Source organism: Antechinus flavipes, chromosome 2 (genome assembly GCF_016432865.1).
Source record: "Antechinus flavipes isolate AdamAnt ecotype Samford, QLD, Australia chromosome 2, AdamAnt_v2, whole genome shotgun sequence".
NCBI lineage: Eukaryota > Metazoa > Chordata > Mammalia > Dasyuromorphia > Dasyuridae > Antechinus > Antechinus flavipes.
This window is the reverse complement of record NC_067399.1, coordinates 295992769-296013525: the sequence shown is the minus strand read 5'-3', so window position 1 is coordinate 296013525 and position 20757 is coordinate 295992769. Positions and strand designations below refer to the sequence as shown.

General features: G+C 37.1%; 1 protein-coding gene across 2 annotated transcripts in view; it reads left to right on the top strand.

Moving 5' to 3' along the window:
* The first annotated feature begins 7303 nt into the window (after positions 1–7303).
* DDX24 (DEAD-box helicase 24) overlaps positions 7304–20757 on the top strand; it is a 36726-nt gene continuing 23272 nt past the window's right edge. Inside the window, exons 1-3 of one of the 2 annotated variants that reach the window (XM_051977376.1) lie at positions 7304–7438; positions 11401–12135; positions 18153–18488. In XM_051977376.1, the coding sequence (XP_051833336.1) occupies positions 7411–7438; positions 11401–12135; positions 18153–18488 (1099 nt within the window). In that variant the 5' untranslated portion in view covers positions 7304–7410. The remainder of the gene's footprint in view (positions 7439–11400; positions 12136–18152; positions 18489–20757) is intronic. The other variant, XM_051977375.1, reaches the window with a different exon arrangement.

Sequence of the window (20757 nt, the reverse complement as noted above, 5' to 3'; positions counted from 1 at the left end):
TTTCTCAGTTCTCATTTTTCTTGATCCCTCTGAAGCACTGACACTGTTGATTACCACCTTCTCATGAAAAGTCTCTCCTCTAGGTTTTTGTGACACAGTAAGAAAGCTCTCTTGGTTCTCCTATTTGTATAATTGCTCCTTCTTAGTCTTCTTTGCAGACTTTCGTCATGGCAGAAATAGGACACATATAACATATTCTGTGTAATTGTGCAACATATGGACAGGGCTGATTAGGAATAAGATAACAGTTGTACCAGTGATCTCACATCTAACAGGTTAACCCAGCACCACAGGGGCTCATGATGATAGCTTGTGTTGCTGGGATTTGCTTATATACATATCAACTAATCTGGGGATTTGGGCTATTGAAATTTTTTGCCTTTGGGTGGAACACAAGGAATCCTGTGACTGGGCACCTACCCCCCTTATTTGTTTATTATTAAAGGTATTGGGCTAGAATTATATCTAACTACTATATATCAGATCTTTGCAATCTAAGGGTACAATAAACCTTTAGGGATTCAGGAAAAAAGTCACTTTATCTGGCTATTCTAAAAGTGAAGGTAAAAGCTTGCTCTTGATTTGTTTAGCTCCCTCCCACCAATTTCTTATTATACAGAAAAGATGAATATTGAACAAACACATTTATCAATGTGAGTAGTAAAACAGTAATTGGGGATGTGATTCATATTAGATCAGATATCAAAACACATGAATTAGTGAGTCTTGGTCACTTGAGAATGAGATGAAATTTTATTTTAACCAAGGGAAAAATGATCTTACTAAAGAATTTCTTTCTTTTTAAAATTTCCTTTATAAATTAAAAAAAATTATTAAAGCATTTTATTTTTCAAAAACATATTCATGGACAATTCTTCAACATTAGCCCTTGCAAAACTTTGTGTTCCAATTTTCCCCCCTTCCCCTATGCCCTCTCCTAGATGGCAAGTAGTCCAATATATGTTAAACATGGTAGAAATGTATGTTAAATCCAATATATGCATACATATTTATACAATTACTGTGTTGAATTAAAAAAAAATCAAATCAAACCAGTAAAAAAGAGAGAGAAGCAAAATAAAATGCAAGCTAACAACAACAAAAAGAGTGAAAATGCTATGTTGTGAACCATACTCAGTTCCACAGGCCTCTCTCTGGATGTAGATGTCTCTCTTCATCACTGAACAATTGGAACTGGTTTGAATCATCTCCTTGTTGAAGAGAGCAACATCCATCAGAATTTATTATGTTATAATCTTATTGTTGCTGTGCACAGTGATCTCCTGGATCTGCTCATTTCACTCAGTATCAGTTTATGTTAGTCTCCCTAGGGATCTCTGAAATCATCCTGCTGGTCATTTCTTACAGAATAATAATATTCCATAACATTCATATACCAAAACTTATTCAGCCATTCTCCAATTGATGGGCATCCATTCAGAAGAATTCCATTCTTAATAGTCTTTTGAGATACAGGTGCTGAGAATTATGAGACATGTTGGGGTGCCAGTTTTTCCCATATGTATTGCTTCAGAGGCTCTTGTTAGATATTCAAAATTTCATACCTTCTTCATATCAGTCTCTGTCTTCTTTCTCTTTTTCTCATCCTGTCCTTGAAATAAACTATCATTAGTCCAGAATTATCCTCCAGGAAACCATCCTTGCTTGTGTGGGCATTGAAATGTTATCAAAATGTAAATTCTTTATTAATAAAAATCATGTTACATACTTTAAAATAGCTCATATTTCTACAGTGCTTTCAGGTTTAAAAAAATGTTTTCTTCACAACAGCCCTGTGGATCCCCTAGTAAAAATATCATTCCAATTTTATAGATTTAAAAAAATAACTGAGGTTAGAAAAGTTTATAATTTATTCAAGTTTTCTGGATTATTATGCAGCAGAATTTAGACCTAAATACAGGTCTGCTGATTCTAATGCTCTTTTCACAATATTACACTACCTTTGCCCTTTGATTCTCTTGAAAGGAAATTCAACAATAATCAGAGGCCAAAATTTAAATTTAGAGACAGATGATGCAATGGATTGGAAGTCAAATAATCTGGGTTCTAACTTCCCAACTGTCTCTCATTAAATGCATGACCTCACACCAGATGATCTCTTGGGCATTCAGCTTTCTTATCTGCAAAAATGAAAGAGATAGACTAGTCTCTAGTGACTTTTCCTGCTTGAAAACTCAATAAATCTCTGAAACTAAAACTATCATTGAGTTAACAGATGATTTTTTTTTTTTTTTTTTTTTTTTTTTTTTTACTGTTTGCAAAAATACTTTGAACTATGTTCCCTTCCCAACAAGCCTCTGTCATGGAGAAATCCATCATCATTTTGTCATCAAGCTCAGCACCCTGAATGCTTCATTTGAAGCTCTTTGCTCCTGCCCCAGTGTACTGCCTCTTTGACAATTCTTAAGTTCCTCTGAAAAAACCCAGTTCCCACATACTGAATCTTCAGGCAGAATGAAAAGTGCTCCATTATTTCAATGTATAATTTATACATTCCTGTTTCATTGCCAAGAAATACCTTCAAAGAGGACTTGAGGACTCTTAAAAACAGGACCCTCTGACCTCTATAATAGACTCTCTACCTACAGCTATTTATAACTTCTTAGAAGCAAGCTGCTTCACCAAACAAAAATGGAGGCTGGAAAAATTAGGAAATAACCATGGAGTAAGTGGATGTTCTTGCAGAATCTACAGCTGCCATCAAAAATAATGAGTTGTTTCCTGAGAAAGTACATAGCACTATGTAGAAAAAGCACATAGTAATCAGAGTAGGCTGGATTTCAAGTCAAGGGATTTGGGACTAAGTTCCAACTCTGATACTCAGCTCTCCTCTCTTCCACTTTCTATCTTTACCCCATCCTTACATAACTCTGGGGCAATGATCACTAGAAGCATCTAGGTGGCACAATCTATGGAGAACTGCATCCAATCAGAAAAATCTCAATTCAAATTCGAACTCACACATGTACTAGCTGTGTGATCCTGGACAAGCTTAACCCTGTTTGCCTCAGTTTCCCCAACTATAAAATGAACTGGAAAAGGAAATGTCAAGCCATTCTTAAGATCTTTGCTAAGAAAAATGGGGTCATGAAGAGTTGTGCCCAACTGAAATGACTCAAAAATTACAATAATTGATCGCCATTGAGAAAAGAGTCCCAATAACGAAGTTTTGGAACTTGGGTTAGATTGTGATGATAGGTGAAATACTTAGTGTCGATGAACCTGAATTTCTTCATCAATAAAATTTGCAATAAACCAAGATTTAGAAATATCTAGTGATTTGTCAAAAGGAGCAGAATACAAACCTAGGTCTTCTGAATCCAGATTGAATCCATGCTGCCAGTTCATGCCATATTATCAGGTTTTGTAGGGAACTTTAGATCAAAGTAGAAATAGCTGTTATATTATTGTTCAAGTCACTTATTTTCTTTTTCTTTTAAAAGCCATTGAGAATTTATTCAACATTTTCTGTATGCTTGGCACTGGGTATATAAGGAGGTGAAACATTTCAGAGTAGAGAGGTGGGGTAGGGATTTATTTATTTAATAGTATTTTATTTTTCCAAATACATGCAAAGATAATTTTTAACATTTACCTTTGTAAAACCTTGTGTTTCAGCTTTTCTCCTCCTCCCCCAAGACAGCAAGCAATCTGATATAGGTTAAATGTGTGCACTTCTTCAAAATATAATTCCATATTCGTCATGTTGAACAAAAAAAATCAGCTCAAAAGGGGAAAAAATTCAAAAAAGAAAAAAAAACAAGCAAACAAACAACAACAATAACATCAAAAAGCTGAAAACACTATGTTTTGATCCACATTCAGTCTTCATAGTTCTCTTTCTGGATGGGGAATGGCATTTTCCATTACAGGTTTATTGGAATTGCCTTGAATCACCTCATTGTTGAAAAGAGCCAAATCCATCACAGTTGATCATCTTATAATCTTGTTACTGTGTACAATGTTTTCTTGATTCTGCTCACTTCTCGTCACTTAATTTTCAATAGTTCCTGGATATTGAACCTCTCCCAGGGTTCCCTGAATAAGTGGAAAGAAAAAATGAGATATTTTTTCTGGGCTCAAAAATCTTTCTCTTAACTCCACCAGAGAAACCACACTAATAGAATTGCTAATAAATGTTTAAAAACAGAATGATTGAGCAGAATGATGGAATGGTAGGTCTGGATGCATAGGAGTAGTGCTAATTCTTTTAAATAAAAGCTTTTTGTTTTTAAAGTAACCTAGAATATACTCCCTCCTCATTTCTACCTCTTTGAAGCTCAATTCAGGTGCTATCATCTACAGGAAGGAAGCCTTTCCCAATTCTCTCTGATTATTAGTACTCTTTGCTTCAAATTATTTTATATGTATTTATCTGTGTATAAGCCACAGTTCAAGCCTGGTACACTTGCATAAGACTACTTTTAGTAGAGAGAATTATTACTTGAAACTCTGGACCTGCATGAAGGGCAGAGTTAGAGCTGGGAGAGGAGAGATTTTCTTTTTTCTGTTCTTATATCAGAGAGGTTACTTGAGGTTCCAGGCTCTCTTCAGAGTGAGGTCTCTGAGGGAGAGAAAGACTTTGGGAAGGAATGAACTTGCAGAAGAGACAATAACTCAGTAAGTCCCTGATTTTCAGTTGCCTCACTAGAGACTTGGGAGAATTTCTTCTGGAGTGAGAGTTGTTGATCTCTCCAGAGTTGGAATTTTTTCCATTATATAACATTGCCTCTCTATTTGCATTAAGGAATTAAAACATCTTAATAGTTAAATCTTGACATAAGAGGCAGCTAGGTGGGGCAGTGGATAGAGCACCAGCCCTGAAGTCAGGAGGACCTGATTTCAAATCTGATCTCAGACACTTCCTAGCTGTGTGACCCTGGGCAAGTCACTTAACCCCAATTGCCTCAGGGGAAAAAATCTTTACATAAAATCCAAGAGTAATTTAGAAATATCAAATACTAAATCTGTGTACAATTGACTAATACTATTCTTTACTACATCACAAGATTCATTTTTACAAAGTCAGATTTTTTTCCTGAAGAATTATCCTCAGGGAATAAATTTAAGAATCAAAGACCAATTTTGTTTTTTTTTCTGCTATTAACATATTCTATTCTGAAAATATCATTGCTGTAAGAGACTATGAAGATCTGAGAGGAAATTTTATCTCTTTATAAGTAAGATGTGATTCTATCAGTCAAATAATAGTCTATCTATACAAAGTACTTTGCATACCTTAAATCACTGAGCAAATGGAAGCTGTTATACTATTATTTTATATTTATCTTTTTTAATAAAGGTAAATATAATGACTATAATAACTAGGTTTTTGAAATAGAAGTAACTGAAGAAAACAGGGGTTTGGCTGAGGAAAGAAGGAGAAATATAGGACTATAGCTAGAAGTAATAGTATAATGGAGATTTTTTTGGATTAAGGATGAGGGAAAAGGGTTTATTTAGAGATTGTGGGGGAAAGGAACCAATAGACAGGAAGAAATTAAAGATTAGAGAGAGAGGAAAGAAAGTGGGTAGGTGCAATGTACTGGAGAAGACAAGAGGAAATGGTATATAGGGCTTGTCTAGATATACTTAGTGAGAAGATTGGAATAAAGAAGTAAAGAATGGGGAAGCAGGGTGATGTCAAGAGGTTGTGAGAAATAATTTATTTGGTTCTGCACTTTATTCTAATCAATATTAATCAATTTTATATGATTCCATAGAGATATCAATTATACATTCTGTATACTGGGGCCCAGAGCTGTGAGCTGCAGATTGTAAATTCACTTGATTAATCATAGGAAGTAACTAGAGGCCCTCCATACTTATTTTTTATTTTCCTTGTCATGGTGAACAAGTCTAACATGGTGGATTTGATTCAATGAGATGGAAAGTCCCCCAACTTATTTTTGTACCTCTTGATCATTCTCTCTTGTCTATCATGAGCAAGTGACCATCTTATGATCACTTAGTGGAGACAGCCCTTGTTTTATCCAACCTGTGACATTCCCTAACATGTCACTTATGCATAGCGCTCCCTCATTGAAATCCAAGTCACTTGTAAGTCATGGCACCTCCTTTGTGATGTTATGGTCCTCTTCCAGAAGGAAGGACAAATAACAAAGTGGTAGTGCAGAGAATAGGGTGCTAAGGGCAGCTAGGTAGTGCAATGGACAGCACCTGGGCTAGAGTCAGGAGGACTTGACCTCTGAAGTGATCTAGGGTTAGTTAGTCACTTAATCCTGATTGCCTGGAAAAAAAAAGGGGGGGGGGATAGAGACCTGGATCTGGAGTCGAGGAGGTCAGAGTTCAAATATAGCCTGAATATAGGGACAAGTCACTTAACCTCTGCATGCTTCAGTTTGTTCATCTGTAAAATAGGTATAATAAGATTGTTGTGAAAATTAAATGAAATAATATATTGTAAAGTGCTTAGCATAGTGACGGAACTCCACCATCCATTGAGACAGCAAACGATATGATATCAGTTATATGTGTGAAATCATGAAAAATATTTCTATATTAGCTATATTGCAAAAAAGGTAAGAAAAATAGTGAAAAAATTATACTTCAAACGATACTCCGAGCTGAACTTTTATTGTACTTCAATTTAATTAGTTTTCTTTACATTCCTGTCATGCATTATTCTGAGACGTCTGGGAGAGACAATAGACAAAAAACTGTGCAAAACAAGCTTTATCCCGGTGAAAGAGGAATATTTATTATCATCTCTTCTTAGATTACCTTCCACTTACACCTTGCGTGTACCTAGTTATTTATACATCCTCCCCTCACTAGAACGTAATGTCCTAGAGGGCAGGGGCTATGTTTTTAAATTTTTCTTCGAATCTCCAGCATTTAGCATAGTACCTAGTAGATATATTAAGAACTATATAAAAATTGACTATCATTTTGAACACTTCCCCTTCTTAGAATACTTTCCATTTACTCTTGCAAATTACCTCCATTTAGACCAGTCTGTATATATTCACTAGTCCTCCTTTCCCCTCACCCTCCCTACATTAGAATGTAAACGCCTAGAAAGCAGCGCAGTTTTTCTTCAAACCACCAGCTTTTAGCAGGTATTGGAAAACAGTTAGTGCTTAATTAATGCGTAGCCTTGACTCAATTCTACGAAATTCAGAAGCAGAGTAGACTCCCTTTCTGCCCAAAGACAGAAGAAAGAATAAGACCCGCAAACTCTAAGGACCAGACAAGGTCCGTACGTTCCGGGCTGAGGATTTGCGAAGCCTCTCGCGAAGGGAACAGAATCAGCTGCCAATAAAGTTTCGCCGGTTTTGGAAGGGGCGGGGCTTCGCGCTGTCATGGCCGCCCCCATTAGAGACACCCACGTGGTGTAGTTTTGAGGAAGAGGCGGCGGCAGAAACCATGGCGGCGGCTCGGGCAACTTCACGTGGTGAGTTCCTGGACCCTCGACCCTCGACCCTCTTCCTCCTCCTCACCCCCTCCGCGTTAAGTTTGGACCGAGATAGGCGCGAACTACTTTAGAGGAGCTGGGAGATGAAGGGAGGGGAGAAGAAGGGATGGAAGGAAGGAGGCCCGCCCGGAGCCGTCTGGACTTCCCTGCGTGGCCCCAGCGCGGTGGGAGAGTCACGCACCTACCACGGAATCCACACGGGCTCCGGAGCGGGCCTTGGAGATCAGCCGTAGTCCAGTCTTCCGTCGGCTCCATTCCCTCCCCCTTTTCCGTTTTGCGTACGGAGAAGTTGAGACCCAGCGAGGTGAAAGTGAGTTCTGCTCCTTCCGTCCGACTGGAAACTGCCCGCCGCGTGCCATCGGGGGGTCAGTAAATACTCAGGACCTGCCGTACGCCCGGCACTGGGCGGAACTCTGGGGACACAAGCGGAGCCGAGGGCAGCCCGTGCCCCCGGGAGGTGGGCGTGTGCTGTTTTTTGAATTTACTTGTAACTTTTTCCGAATTTCGAATTCTCTCCTTCCACTCCCTCCACCACTCATTGAGACAGCAAGCAGTGTGATGTCACTCACACATATAAAGTCAAACAAAAATTTTCACATGAACTGTTGCAAAAAAGGCAAGAAAAATAAAGTGGAAAAGTTACACTTCCATCTGTACTCAGAGATCATAGTATTTCCATTTAGTTTTCTTTGCAATCCTGAGATGCCTGGGAGAGACTTGTGCAAAAAAATATGCAAAATAAGCTATATTCAGAATAAAGAGGGAATAACTAAAAGAGGAAAAGCACTGGAATTAAGGGAGACTGAGGAAGCCTTCCTGTAGGAGTTGCGATTTTATTTGGGATTTAAAAGAAGGGGGTAGATGGGAGTGTCAGTACTTGGAGCTGAGAGTATTCTAGGCTTGGAAGACAGCCAAACAAAAAATGCCACTAGCTGAGGCGTCTTATTGGTGGAACTGACAGACTATGTTGCTAAGCACTGGGGATTCAAAGAAATGTAAAAGACTGTTCCTGCCCTCAAGGATCTCATAGTCCCATTATTTGTTGTTTAGTCCTGTCTAATTTTTTTGATCCCATTTGGAGTTTTCTTGGCTAAGAAACTCAAGTAGTTTGCCATTTCCTTCTCCAGCTTATTTTATAGATGAGGATTCTAATTTATTATATATATGTCTATAGTAAGTTAGAAATAAATTGGAAATAATTAGAAGGAAGGCCCTAATCTGGAGTTCCTTTAGTCATCTGGAGTTCTTTAGTAATCTTGTTTTCTGGAGTGTCATTTAAAGGTGCTAAAGGAAAGAGTACATATTTAAATTTAAGCAGTATGACCTGAAGCAAGTCAGTCAATGGATTTACTTCTATTTTCTCTTCTATAAAATGGAGCTGCTTGATGGTACTTATCTTCCCGGGTAGTTATGAGAATAAAAATGAGATGTCTGTAAAAAACAACCCCCCAGTATTAAGATTGTGGGGTCCTTTCTTTTTTTATGTTTATGTTTCTAGTGCTTAGCACAGTGCCTGGCATATAGTGGGTGCTAAATAAATGTATTGACTATCAACTATAATATTTTGCAAACATATTTTAATATACCTAGACTTTAAAAAAATGACTCCATGTATTTTATTTAATGCATTTAAAGATATTCCAAGTAGGGGTCCATAGCTGTCTCCACACTTCGAAGGAGTCTCTTGACCAAAAAAAAAAAAAAAAAAGAAGTTGAGCCCTTTTTCTAAAATAATGTCCATTCTACTGTCCTAGGTTGCTGGTTTGTATTTCCACTTCCATTTCTCCCAGGTTGTCTTCTGAATCCTGAAACTTACTTTAAGCTTTCCTACCATATTTTGCTGCAGTCAGCACCGTCCCTCTGTCCAGACTACTTATAGGATTTTATCATAGGATGTAGAGTTTGAAGAGACCATCTAGGCCAGTTCCATTATGTATCCGTGAAGATGTCAAGTCTGGAAGGTGTGCCACAGGTAGTTTCGTGAGAGAGCCAGAATTTGAATGCTGCCCTCCTCACTCTCAAGTTTTGTTTTGTTTTTTTAACTTTTTTTTTAATAATAACTTCATTTTTCAAAATACATGGAAAGATAGTTTTCAGCATTTACCCTTGCAAAACCTGGTGTTCCATATATGCATTTATATACCATAACTTATTCTCCAGCTGATGGGCATCCATTTAGTTTCCAGTTTCTTGCCACTACAAAAAGGGCTGCAGCAGATATCTTTGCACATGTGGTCCTTTTCCTTCCTTTATGATCTCTTGGAATACAGGCCCAGGAGAGACACTGCTGGATCTAAGAGTATGCACAGATTTATAGCCCTTTGGACAAAATTCCAAATTGTCAAGCTATTCCTAATGTCTTCACTAGCCAAGGGCATAAACTTTCTATTCTCTTATCTCTGTTTCTGCTTTTACAGGTTAGTCCTTGGGAAAACAGAGATTGAGGAATCAGAAAGAGGAACAGAGTTGGAGGAGTTAGGACGTGTTGAATGTAAAGTTCTGGAGGGAATGATGTTTTGTAGACAGGTGAAATATTGCTTGGGACAGTCTTTTGAAGTAGCTGCTGGTGCAGGAAGACTTTAGTTAAAACCTTGTCTCAGACACTTACTAGTGGTGTGACTTGGCGCAAATCTGGGCAAACACTGCCTCAGTTTCCTTATCTGTAAAATTGGCTGGAGAAATAAATGGCAAACCACTGCCATAATCTCTGCCAAGAAAACTGCAAGAGTTCAGAAAGCGTCAGACCTGATTGAAATGATTAAATAAAGAAATGCTAGCAATTACTGTTATTTGGACAGATAATATTTTTGTAATTTATATTTCATAATTATTTTTATGTTTTCATAAATAGAGGTTGCATCTGGAGGTAAAGACCTGGGTATTAATTGCATAGTTAATTAGTGGTTGAAATGTTAATGGTGATTGAAGCCTTGAGTTGAGGCAACCAAGGGAGAGAATGTAAAGGGAAGAGAAGGAAAATGAGTATGGAATCTTGAGATTCCTACATTAATAGATGGGGTAGAAGGAGGATAAAAAGCCTAAGAAGGAGAACAAAGGAATGGTAAAATGTAGGAACACTGTTTGAGTTCAGATTTTGGCTCTTCAACTTAATATCTTTTTGATCTTGGGCAAGCCATTGCATATTTTAGGACTTAGATTTTTTGAGCAGAACCGGGAGATCATTATATACCTCAACAATGATACTGTTTGAGGATGTATTCTGATGGAAGTGGATCTCTTCGATAACGAGAGCTAATTCAGTTTCAATTGATCAAAGATGGGCAGAAGCAGCTGCACCCAAAGAAAGAACACTGGGAGATGAATATAAACTGCTTGCATTTTTGTTTTTCTTCCCGGATTATTTATACCTTCTGAATTCAATTCTCCCTGTGCAACAAGAAAACTGTTTGATTCTGCACACGTATATTGTATGCACGATATACTGTAACCTATTCAACATGTAAAGGATTGCTTGCCATCTGGGGGAGGGGGTGGAGGGAGGAAGGGGAAAAATCGGAACAGAAGTAAATGCAAGGGATAATGTTGTAAAAAATTACCCTGGCATGAGTTCTATCAATAAAAAGTTATTAAAAAAAAAAAAAAGGACTTACATTTTCTCATTCCTAAAAACAAGGAGTTGGATAAGATGGTTTTGAAGATCTCTTAATTCTAAATCCTAGGAGAGTTTGGCTACAAAAATGTATTTCTGTGATAACTTTATTATATATTTAAAAGGAATAGCAAATTGTACATAATAGATTTGCAATTTTATGTGCATTTTTAAAAAATTATACTATGTGATGGAAATGCTTGTTTTATTCTATAAATTTAAAATAAAAACAAAAATCCTCTTGAGCCAATTTTGGAAAGGGAAAATCTGTGGTATCTGTTCTGACCTAATAGTTGACCTCTTTTTTTTTTTTTTTTTTTTTTTTTTAAAGGAATCACAAAATTCAAGAAAGGGAGAGGATTTTTGCCTTCTGCTAGATTTAGGAAAAAGGGAATAAAAGTTGTCGGAACTTGGAAACCTGTGAAGATTGACCCACAGGTATTTGCTGAAGGACAGCTTGAAGATCTGGTATGTTTTGAAGAGCTTCATGATTATAAATTGGTAGGTCCCTCAAAACTTTCATCAAAAGAAAAACCCAAAAAGAGAAAATCTAGTGCTGTGGTGTCTGAGGAAGAGGTAGGAGAAGAAACAATTTCCCAGCCGAAAAAGAAGAAGAAGAAGAAGAACAGAGATCTGGGAACAGAGATAGCTGTTAAGAAAGAGAAAAAAAATCCTTCTTCTGCAGATGAAGACCTAATTTTCCAGGAAGATGTACTCAAGTGTGAACTTGACACAGACCCTGAGGATGGTCTCCAAGAAGGTGGGGTTGTGGAAATCACAAGTCCTCCCAAAACTGCTCAGAAAAAGAAGAAAAAAAAATTAGGGAAAAAAGCACAAGCTTCTTCTCAAGCTGCTCCCTTGAAAGCTTCCCCTAAAGTAAAGACTTGGACAGCCAAGTTGGATGATCAGAAAGCTGACATCTCCGCCTGGAAGGACCTTTTTGTACCCGAGCCCGTCCTTCGGGCCTTGAGCTCCCTGGGCTTCAGTGCTCCAACTCCTATTCAGGCTTTGGCTTTGGCTCCTGCTATCCGAGATAATCTGGATATCCTCGGTGCTGCAGAAACAGGTGAGCTTTTCTCTTATTCTTAGGCAGAAAAGGAGACTTTAGTGGAAAGAGTCTGCGATTGTTTGAATTCTGGCTCATTAGATAATACTGGCTCTGCTTATATATGAAAGGTTATGGTACATGGGAAAAGATACTATAAGATTAGATCTCTGTAGTTCAGTTAAAGTTGATGAACATCTAGAAAGGGAAGCTATGATATCAGAGAGCCAGCACAATTTTATCAGGTCATATGAAATCAACTTTATTTAATTTTTTGTTCAGTTACTAAATTGATAGCTGAGGGGAATGCTTTAGATATATTTTATCTAGATTTTAGCAAGCTTTTTTCCCCCTATATCATTAGAATTTTTTTTTTTTAATATGTCAGCTTATATTTTAGATTGAAAATGGAATCTCCTTTACTGGAGTTCTTTTTGCACAGTCATTTTGTACTGTCATGTTCTATTCTTTGTGATCCCATTAGGAGTTTTCGTGGCAAAGACAGTAAAATGATTTGCCATTTCTTCGCTACCTCATTTTACAGGTAAGGAAACTGAGTTAATTACTTGGTCAGTGTCATATTACTAGTAAGTATCTTAGGCCAATTTTGAACTCGGTAAGAGTCTTTCTCATTCCAGGCCCAATGTTCTATCTTTTGCACTCTTTACGGAGAGTACCATTCAAATTCTTTCCTTAGTTGTTGTCTTCTTTATTTAAAAAATTACATTTATCCTGAATTTAAGATACTAAAGTGAGCGTTTCTGTTTACACAGTTGAAGAGAAAAAAGAGGATTGTACATAAAACTATGTCTTTCTTTTATATCGCTTGCTTTTCTTTTTAGTAAATAAAATTCAACACATAGCTTTTAAGAAATCCTGCTTTGCCTTTCCTACATTTTTTGTCTTTTCAGTTTTATTTTTTCCTCCAGTTGCATGTCAAAACAATTTTAAAACATTTTTTAAGTTTTGTGTTCTAAATTGTTACCTCCTTCTTTCCCTGGCCTGCCTGCTCCCTGAGAGTTAAATAATCATGAATAGATTATACACATGCAATCATGTAAAACATTTCCATATTAGTCATTTTGTACAAGAAATCTTGAATAAAAGAAAAACATTGGGAAAAAAAGTGGAAAATTGAATTCTTCACTCTGAATTCAGATAATGTCACTTCTTTCTCTGGAGGTGGATAATATTCTTCATTACAAGTCCTTTAGGATCATCTTATTGTATTGTTGAGAATAGCTAAGTCATTCAGAATTCATCATAAAACATTGCTGTTACTATGTACAGTGTTCTCCTGGTTCTGCTTATTTCACTTCACATCAGTTCACGTAAGTCTTTTCACCTACCTGTTTTGCCAGGTTTGATAAAATATCTCATTCATGGATAAGATAGAGCAATATGGACAAGGTAATAATGCGTTTGTCCAAATTCAGAGCAAGTTGTACAGTTGGGCAGTCATTAATGGCTCAATGTCTACGTGGCAGGAAATCTCTAAGGGGAGGAACCCAAGGACCTTTTCTTGGCACTCTGGTCTTGAAAATTTTTATCAGTGATTTAATTAAAGGTCTCTTTCAGTTCTACAGTTTTATAATCCTAAATGTCTACTATTGCTAGATTTAAAAAAAGGGAGGAGGAAAAACATATTGTTTCTGCTATACCTTCCCCTTTGTGACCAGTGACAAGGATATTAAAATCAGACTTGGACATTCAGAAATGAGGACAATGAGACTTTCAGGTTGTTGGCAAATAATAACACAGACAAAGAATAAGTAGAATAGTTAAATAAAAGGTTAATGTAATGGACCACTCTACTTGACAGATTTCACAAGACTGCAGCTACCAGCAATGAATGACTAGGGAGGGAATCAGGGGATTTGAGTTCTTATTATATTTTTACACTTAAAACTTGAATTAACAAGTCATGATTTCACTTTGAATTATAGGTGTAAAATGAAAGTTAGACTCTGTGATCTCTATATTTACTTCCTGGTCTTCTTGTTTTATTTTTTAAAATAACTATCATAGAGATGGGAAAGATCATCTAGTCCAGCCTTTACCTGGATAGAAATTCCCACTGTCTTACCCTTAACTCTTCTCCCTCCTTGTTGGAAGTTGCAAAGAGGAATACCTTTTCTTGAGAAAGCTTGTTCCACTTTTGGATAGCTATAATTGTGAGGATTTTTTTTCCTTTTTATAGCAAGCTTAAATCTGCCGCTTCATTTTCTATCCATTATTTTGGTTTTGCCGAGTAGAATAAGTATTCTCTTAAAGTACTTGAATACAACTATTATGTTCCCCTTGAGTCTTCTCTGGCTAAACATTCTTAGTTCTTTCAATTGATTCTTCTATGGTGCTTTCTCTCCAGTCTTTTCAGCATCCTGAGTACCTACTTTTAGAGGCTCTCCAGCTTTTCATTAGCCTATTTAAGGCCCAGAGCAGAATACAATGACTATAGTCTGATGAGCCTATTAAGATGCTATCATGTTCTGAACATCTCTTACGATAGCCTAGTATTTCCTTAATTATTTTTTGAAAAATTTTTATTTTTTATTTCCTTAACTCTTTTGAATGAGTTGTTTCAAGCTACCTAAATAAATTGAATGTGTTTACTAAAATCTTGATTTTTCTTTTCCATATGAATTTTCAGTTAGATATGATCCACATCTTGTACTTCTGAAGTCAAAATTTTTTTTAAAGCACAAGAATAGGACTTTTCATTTACCTTTGTTAAATTTAACCATACTAGATTCAGTCTATCATTGATGTTTGTTGAGATTTTGATTCTTTCATCCAGAGTCCCTCATAGTGCTGCTTTGATAAACTTTCTATCCATTCCTTTATCCAAGTCACTGATAAAAATGTTAAATAGCATAACTCCTAAGAAAGAATCCAGTTGCATTTTTATTAGAGACCTCGTTTCAAATTGACGTTGACTGATTAGTAATTACTCTTTGGGTTTAGTTTTTCAGTTAGCTGTGATTGCACTTAACGATATGGTCATCTAACCTATATCTTTCCTTGTCTGAGATTTTGTCAGTTTGCTGAAATATGAGTTAGCTATTATTATATATGGTGGGAGATAGTTAGGTGGCTCAGTAGATAAAGTGCCAAGCCTGGAGTCAAGAAAAGATCTTCCTGAATTCAAATCTAACTTCATACACTTAATAGCTGTGTGACCCTAGTCAAGTTACTTAACCCTGTTTGCCTTAGTTTCTTTACCTCCAAAATGAAGTGAGGAAGAAAATGGCAAACCACTTCTGTATTTGCCAAGAAAACTCCTAAAGGGGTCGACATAATTGAAATGATTCAACCCAGCATTAGCTTTGACATCTTGACCTTGACATCTAGGAAGCCTTAGAAAAAAAGGAAATTATTCTAGTTTGGCAAGTTCTATTCTCAATGAAACTATATTCTCTCGTAGTGATTACCTTTTCCTTTTCTAAATGCTTATTAAACATCTCCTTAATTATTTGTGTGTGTGTGTGTGTGTGTGTGTGTGTGTGTGTGTGTGTGTATTTTTTTGGCTGAGGCAGTTGGGGTTAAGTGACTTGCCCAGTGTCACATAGCTAGGAAGTATTAAGTGTCTGAGGCTGCATTTGAACTCAGATCCTCCTGACTTCAAGGCTGACATTCTATCCACTGCACCATCTAGCTGCCTCTCCTTAATAATATATTATAGAATTTTGCCAGTAGTCAAAGTTAAACTCAATCTCTACAGTATCTGATATCTGAATCCTTCACTTTGATTGAGGTCCCCATCCCCTCTTTATTACATCACAGTTAGGTCCTAATTAGTTCAAAAACCATGATTACTGAAGTGGTTGTGTGTATTCAAATTTGAATTTATATAAGGTCAAATTTGGTAATTGGTTGCAGCTCTATTGAAATATGCAATGTGAATTCAAAGAATGTAGTCTCTTCATGGATTCATTATTCTCACTAATTGGAACCTGACTGGTTTTAATAGCTTCATAATTGGTCTCCCTGCCCCAATACTCTTTCTCCACTACAAAAAGTGAGAATCTGACCATGTTACTTCTTCACCAAATTCAGAGGTTCTCTATCTCTAGGATAATTATAAACTTCTCCACTGGATGTTAATGTCTTTTATAACGTGGCCCCAATCTATCTTTTCAACTTTCTTATTCACTATTCTTTTTTTTTCAAGCAGTTAGTCACTGTGTGTCCTGAGCACACCTTACTTACTTCACCTTACTTCAGACTGCCTCATATGGCAATAATAACAGCAACTCCCTCTCAGAGTTGTTGTGAAGAGCAAATGAGTTAATAATTGTGAAGTGCCTAGCATTACTCCTGGAACATAAGTACTATATAAATGTTAACTTTTATTAGGGTTAGATAACGCTGTATTTAGGGTTCCTTCTGGGGTATAGCTTGAATCTGATGGCCCTTCTTTCCAACCCTAAAATGATGTCATTTTATGAGTTCTCCTTTTTTTGATACATGGAGTTTTTTATGTTGGTATATTAATATCAATACTTCTCTGCATTATATCTCTCCTTACCCACATACCACTTCTCTTTTAATCCTCTTCCTTTTGAATATTGAGCTAATTTCACCAAGTCTCTGATTCCTTCCACCAAACTTGCCTTTACACAGCATGATATGGTGACTATTGTGCCAGGTTTGGAGTTAGGAATACCTGGGTTCAGATCTTGCCTCACTGAACACTTATTAGTTTTGTGATCCTATACAACCCGCCCCAGCCTCAGTTCACAGATCTATGAGATGGGAATAAATAATATTATCCACTTCACCTAGTTGTTGAAAGGATCAAATGATGTATTATTGTATAAGAAATTCTTTGCCCTATATAAATGTTTATTATTCTTATAGTTTTAAGTATAAACATCTAAGGCTGTGGGCATAAGCCATTTGATGATAAAGTCCATGTTTTCACTTTTGTCTGTCAGTTTTGTCATCTCTAAAATGGGCCCATTGATAATAGGTGCCTTGGCAACCTCCCATAGGAGAGACATAAGAGAGGGGTTGGGGAGGGAGGGCAGGATGAGCACTGAACTTGAATCAGATGAATCCAGGCTCTTTTAACTTTCTAGGTGTGTGTGTGTGTGTGTGTGTGTGTGTGTGTGTGTGTGTGTGTGTGTGTCCCTCAGTTTCTTCATCTGCAAATTAAGGTCATTGACACTCCAATGACCCCCTAGTGATGTTGTCAGGAAAAAGTCTATAGAGAATACTAGTAGTTCCTTTAAATGACTCTGTACCTTTGCATCCAGTAAATACTTAATATTTGTTGAATTGGATAGTTTTTTGCAAATTTCAAAGCCATAAATAGTACTGAGTTCAAATCCCCCATCATGATTATTATTGATAATAACATAAATATGGTGTTATTATTAAAAAGGATGTTTTTAAACATTTTATAAATGTTATCTCATTTGATCCTCACTTTGGGAGGTAGGTGCTGGTATTATCTTCATTTTACAGAAACTGAGATAGACAAGTTAAGTGTCTTGCTCAGGGTCACCCACACCTAGGAGGATCTGAGGCCAGAATTGAACTTAGGTCCTCCTAACTTCAGACCCAATGCTCTATCCCCCCATCGCATCCTTGTCCCTCAATATTTTACATGGAAAAGGCACTTTTTGTTTCCTTAAATGGTTTGTAAACTATAAAACACTACAGAAATGTGAGTTGCTGTTAGGATGGCTCCTGTCACTATCGTCAGCATCATCTTGGTTACTGTAGTAGTAATGCTTTTTTTGGTACCAAACCTGTGATTTCTTTAGTGTAGATAGCTCCCAGGGAGGAACTGTATCTCGTAGTGCAGATGAGCATTTGCTCCGTAGTCTTGGAGCATTGTCTGGGGTCCCAGAGCAGTGCTTTTGTGGTCTGCAGGCTGGCTATCTGTTCTGCCACTGTGGCTTCTTGATATTTGTGGGAATGGGTCCAGCTGTGTGACTTGTCTCCAGGGCCATCTGCGGCTCAGAGCAAAGTAAAATCCCAGGCCTGACCTGCCTGCATTTCTCTGTTTGCTCTCTTTTTTTCCTTCCAAGGAAGCGGGAAGACCCTTGCCTTTGCTATCCCAATGATTCACTCAGTGTTGCGCTGGCAGGAGGAGCAGGAGCAGGCTGGAGGTCACTCTGAGGATGGAGAGTCCTTGGGGGATGCTGATGGTTCTTCTGATGACAGTAATGAAGAGAAGGATGGGGACCCCTCTCACAGTCGGAGCGATGAAAAGGAGTCCGCTGACATAGAGCTGGAGCTCGGGGAGGAAAAGCCTACTGGTCACAGCAGTCGGAGTTCGCCCTTGCTTGGACTTGTTCTGACGCCCACTAGGGAACTGGCTGTCCAAGTCAAACACCATATTGATGCTGTCGCCAAGTTTACAGGTAAACTTTGCTTATGTCTCTCCCCATGTGGTCTTGTGTTATGGTTACCTGGCCCCCCTACCTGGGAGGCACTGACTGCATGGTCAATTAGCTAATTTTAAAAGTTTTATATTTTAAAGAAGAACTTGACATTCAACCTTTTCCTTATCCTGAAGGTTACAACAGTTACTAAGTCACAAGAGAATGTGCCAGTTACAATAATGACTTTTCTTTCTGTTACTGATAAGTCATTTGTCCGTCCATCCATCCATCCATCCATTTGTGTGTGTGTATATACACACACACACACACACACACACACAATATAAGCTATTTTGACCTGCTCAGTTCTTACAACAGCCTTATAAAGTAATTAGGGTAGAAATTATTTTCATTTTACAGATAAGCAAACTAGAAACCGTCTAAGAAAAAACTTTTCCAGAATTACACATCTAGGAAAGGCTCCTGATAATCACGTTTGAATTTCTACTGTATTAGCTTGATTTGATTATGAATAACCATTAGGTGGTACTAGAAAAAAATTGGAGTCTGGAATCTTGGGTTGGAATTCCATTTCTTGGGCTTTGAGCAGGATAACAGTTTATTAGCAGGAAATGGATCTAATGCTTATCTTGGTGAGTCCAAGACCAAGAATTTGAGATGCAATTTTTTTTTTTTATAAGCATAGGGCAAAGAAACAACAAGGTAGATGGGAAAATAATGCAGTTAGTTATAGGATTGGCAGCATCATAGGGGTGAGAAACACTGAGAAAAATGGGCCTGCACAAATGTGGGACCAAGACAACCACTCTTCTTTATTGATTTATGGGATCCAGTTGTATCCTGAGGCTATTGATAGCAGACCTAGGAATAGTAGATTCTTTAGTTCCTGGATATGAGATAAGATTGTTTCTGAGCAAAAACAAGCCAAGATGGGACCAGCTTGTATATTCTCAAGGATGATAAGCAAATGTCACGGAATTTTTTAGGAGATGAGATTATGAAGGATAACAAGTGTCTTGACACAAAAGGATTTGCAGGTGCTGAGATAATAGTTCCCTTAGAATCAGAGTATTTTATGAGAGCATTGAACCACTAACTTTATCTCAGAGTTTTTCTTTAATTAAAAGTGATCAATAGGAAAACAACTTCTTCAACTCACTTAAGAGAACTCACTTTTGAACTAATGAGTGTCTTCACTCGGAGACAAAGAAAAAGTTGATATATAAAATACAGAATAAGGTTACAGAACAAAGTCAATTACAGAATATGTTTAGTTTTCACAGCTTGCTAGTTATGTGACATTAGGCAAGCTATTTAAGAAGTCGCACTAAATGACCTTAGTTACTTTCTATTGATCAGTCAACCAGGATAATAATGATGATAGCTAACATTTATATAGCACTTACTTTGTACCAGGCACTATGCTGAGTGTTTTATAATTATTACCTCATTTGATTCTCACAACAACCCTGAAGCAGTAGGTATTGTGATTATTCCCATTTTACAGACACTATAGACTATACAGATATAGTAAATAGGCTGATCAAAGATAAGTAGATTACCCAGAGTTACACAGCTAGTAAATAAATAAATTTGAATATGTCTTCATGATTCCAAACCTGGTTCTTGTATTTATTAAGGATTTATGAGTACCATTCTAGGTGTGGGGATCCAGATCCAAAAAGATGAAACAGTTCTTAGATTGGGTTTACATTTTTATGTACGAGGAGATAACAAGTACATATATAAACACGTTCTCCATAAATAATAAGTTAATAAATAAAAATGTGTATAAAGTGGGTTAAATACAAAGTAGATTGGGAGGGAAAGCTTTTGCAGATAAGACTATAAAGAAAGGTTGAATTCATATAGATGATGGTACTTGAGCTGCATATCAAAAGTGAGATCTGTGAGGTAGAGAGATGGAGAGAAGGCATTACAGGGAGGGGATGATTGGTGTGAAGGCTTGGAGGGAAGCAGAGAGTTTATTATGTAGAGTGTTAGAGAAGGGCAGTTTGACTTGATTGCAATAGGGGAGAGGTTGGTCTTTTTTGGAGCCAGGTTTGTGTGGACAGACTGAAAATGAACGAATGGAGTTTGCATGTTCCTAAAGATAATGGAATAAAGTCACTGGAATTGATCAAATAGGGGGAGTCCCATAATCAGACCTACATGTCAGGAAAATGAGTCCAAAGGGTCTTTTTCACCATTCTATCATCTTCTCAAGGCAGAGTCTCTTGAAGGTCATGAAAACAATATTACATCTCATTTTTCTGTGAGTTTTTAT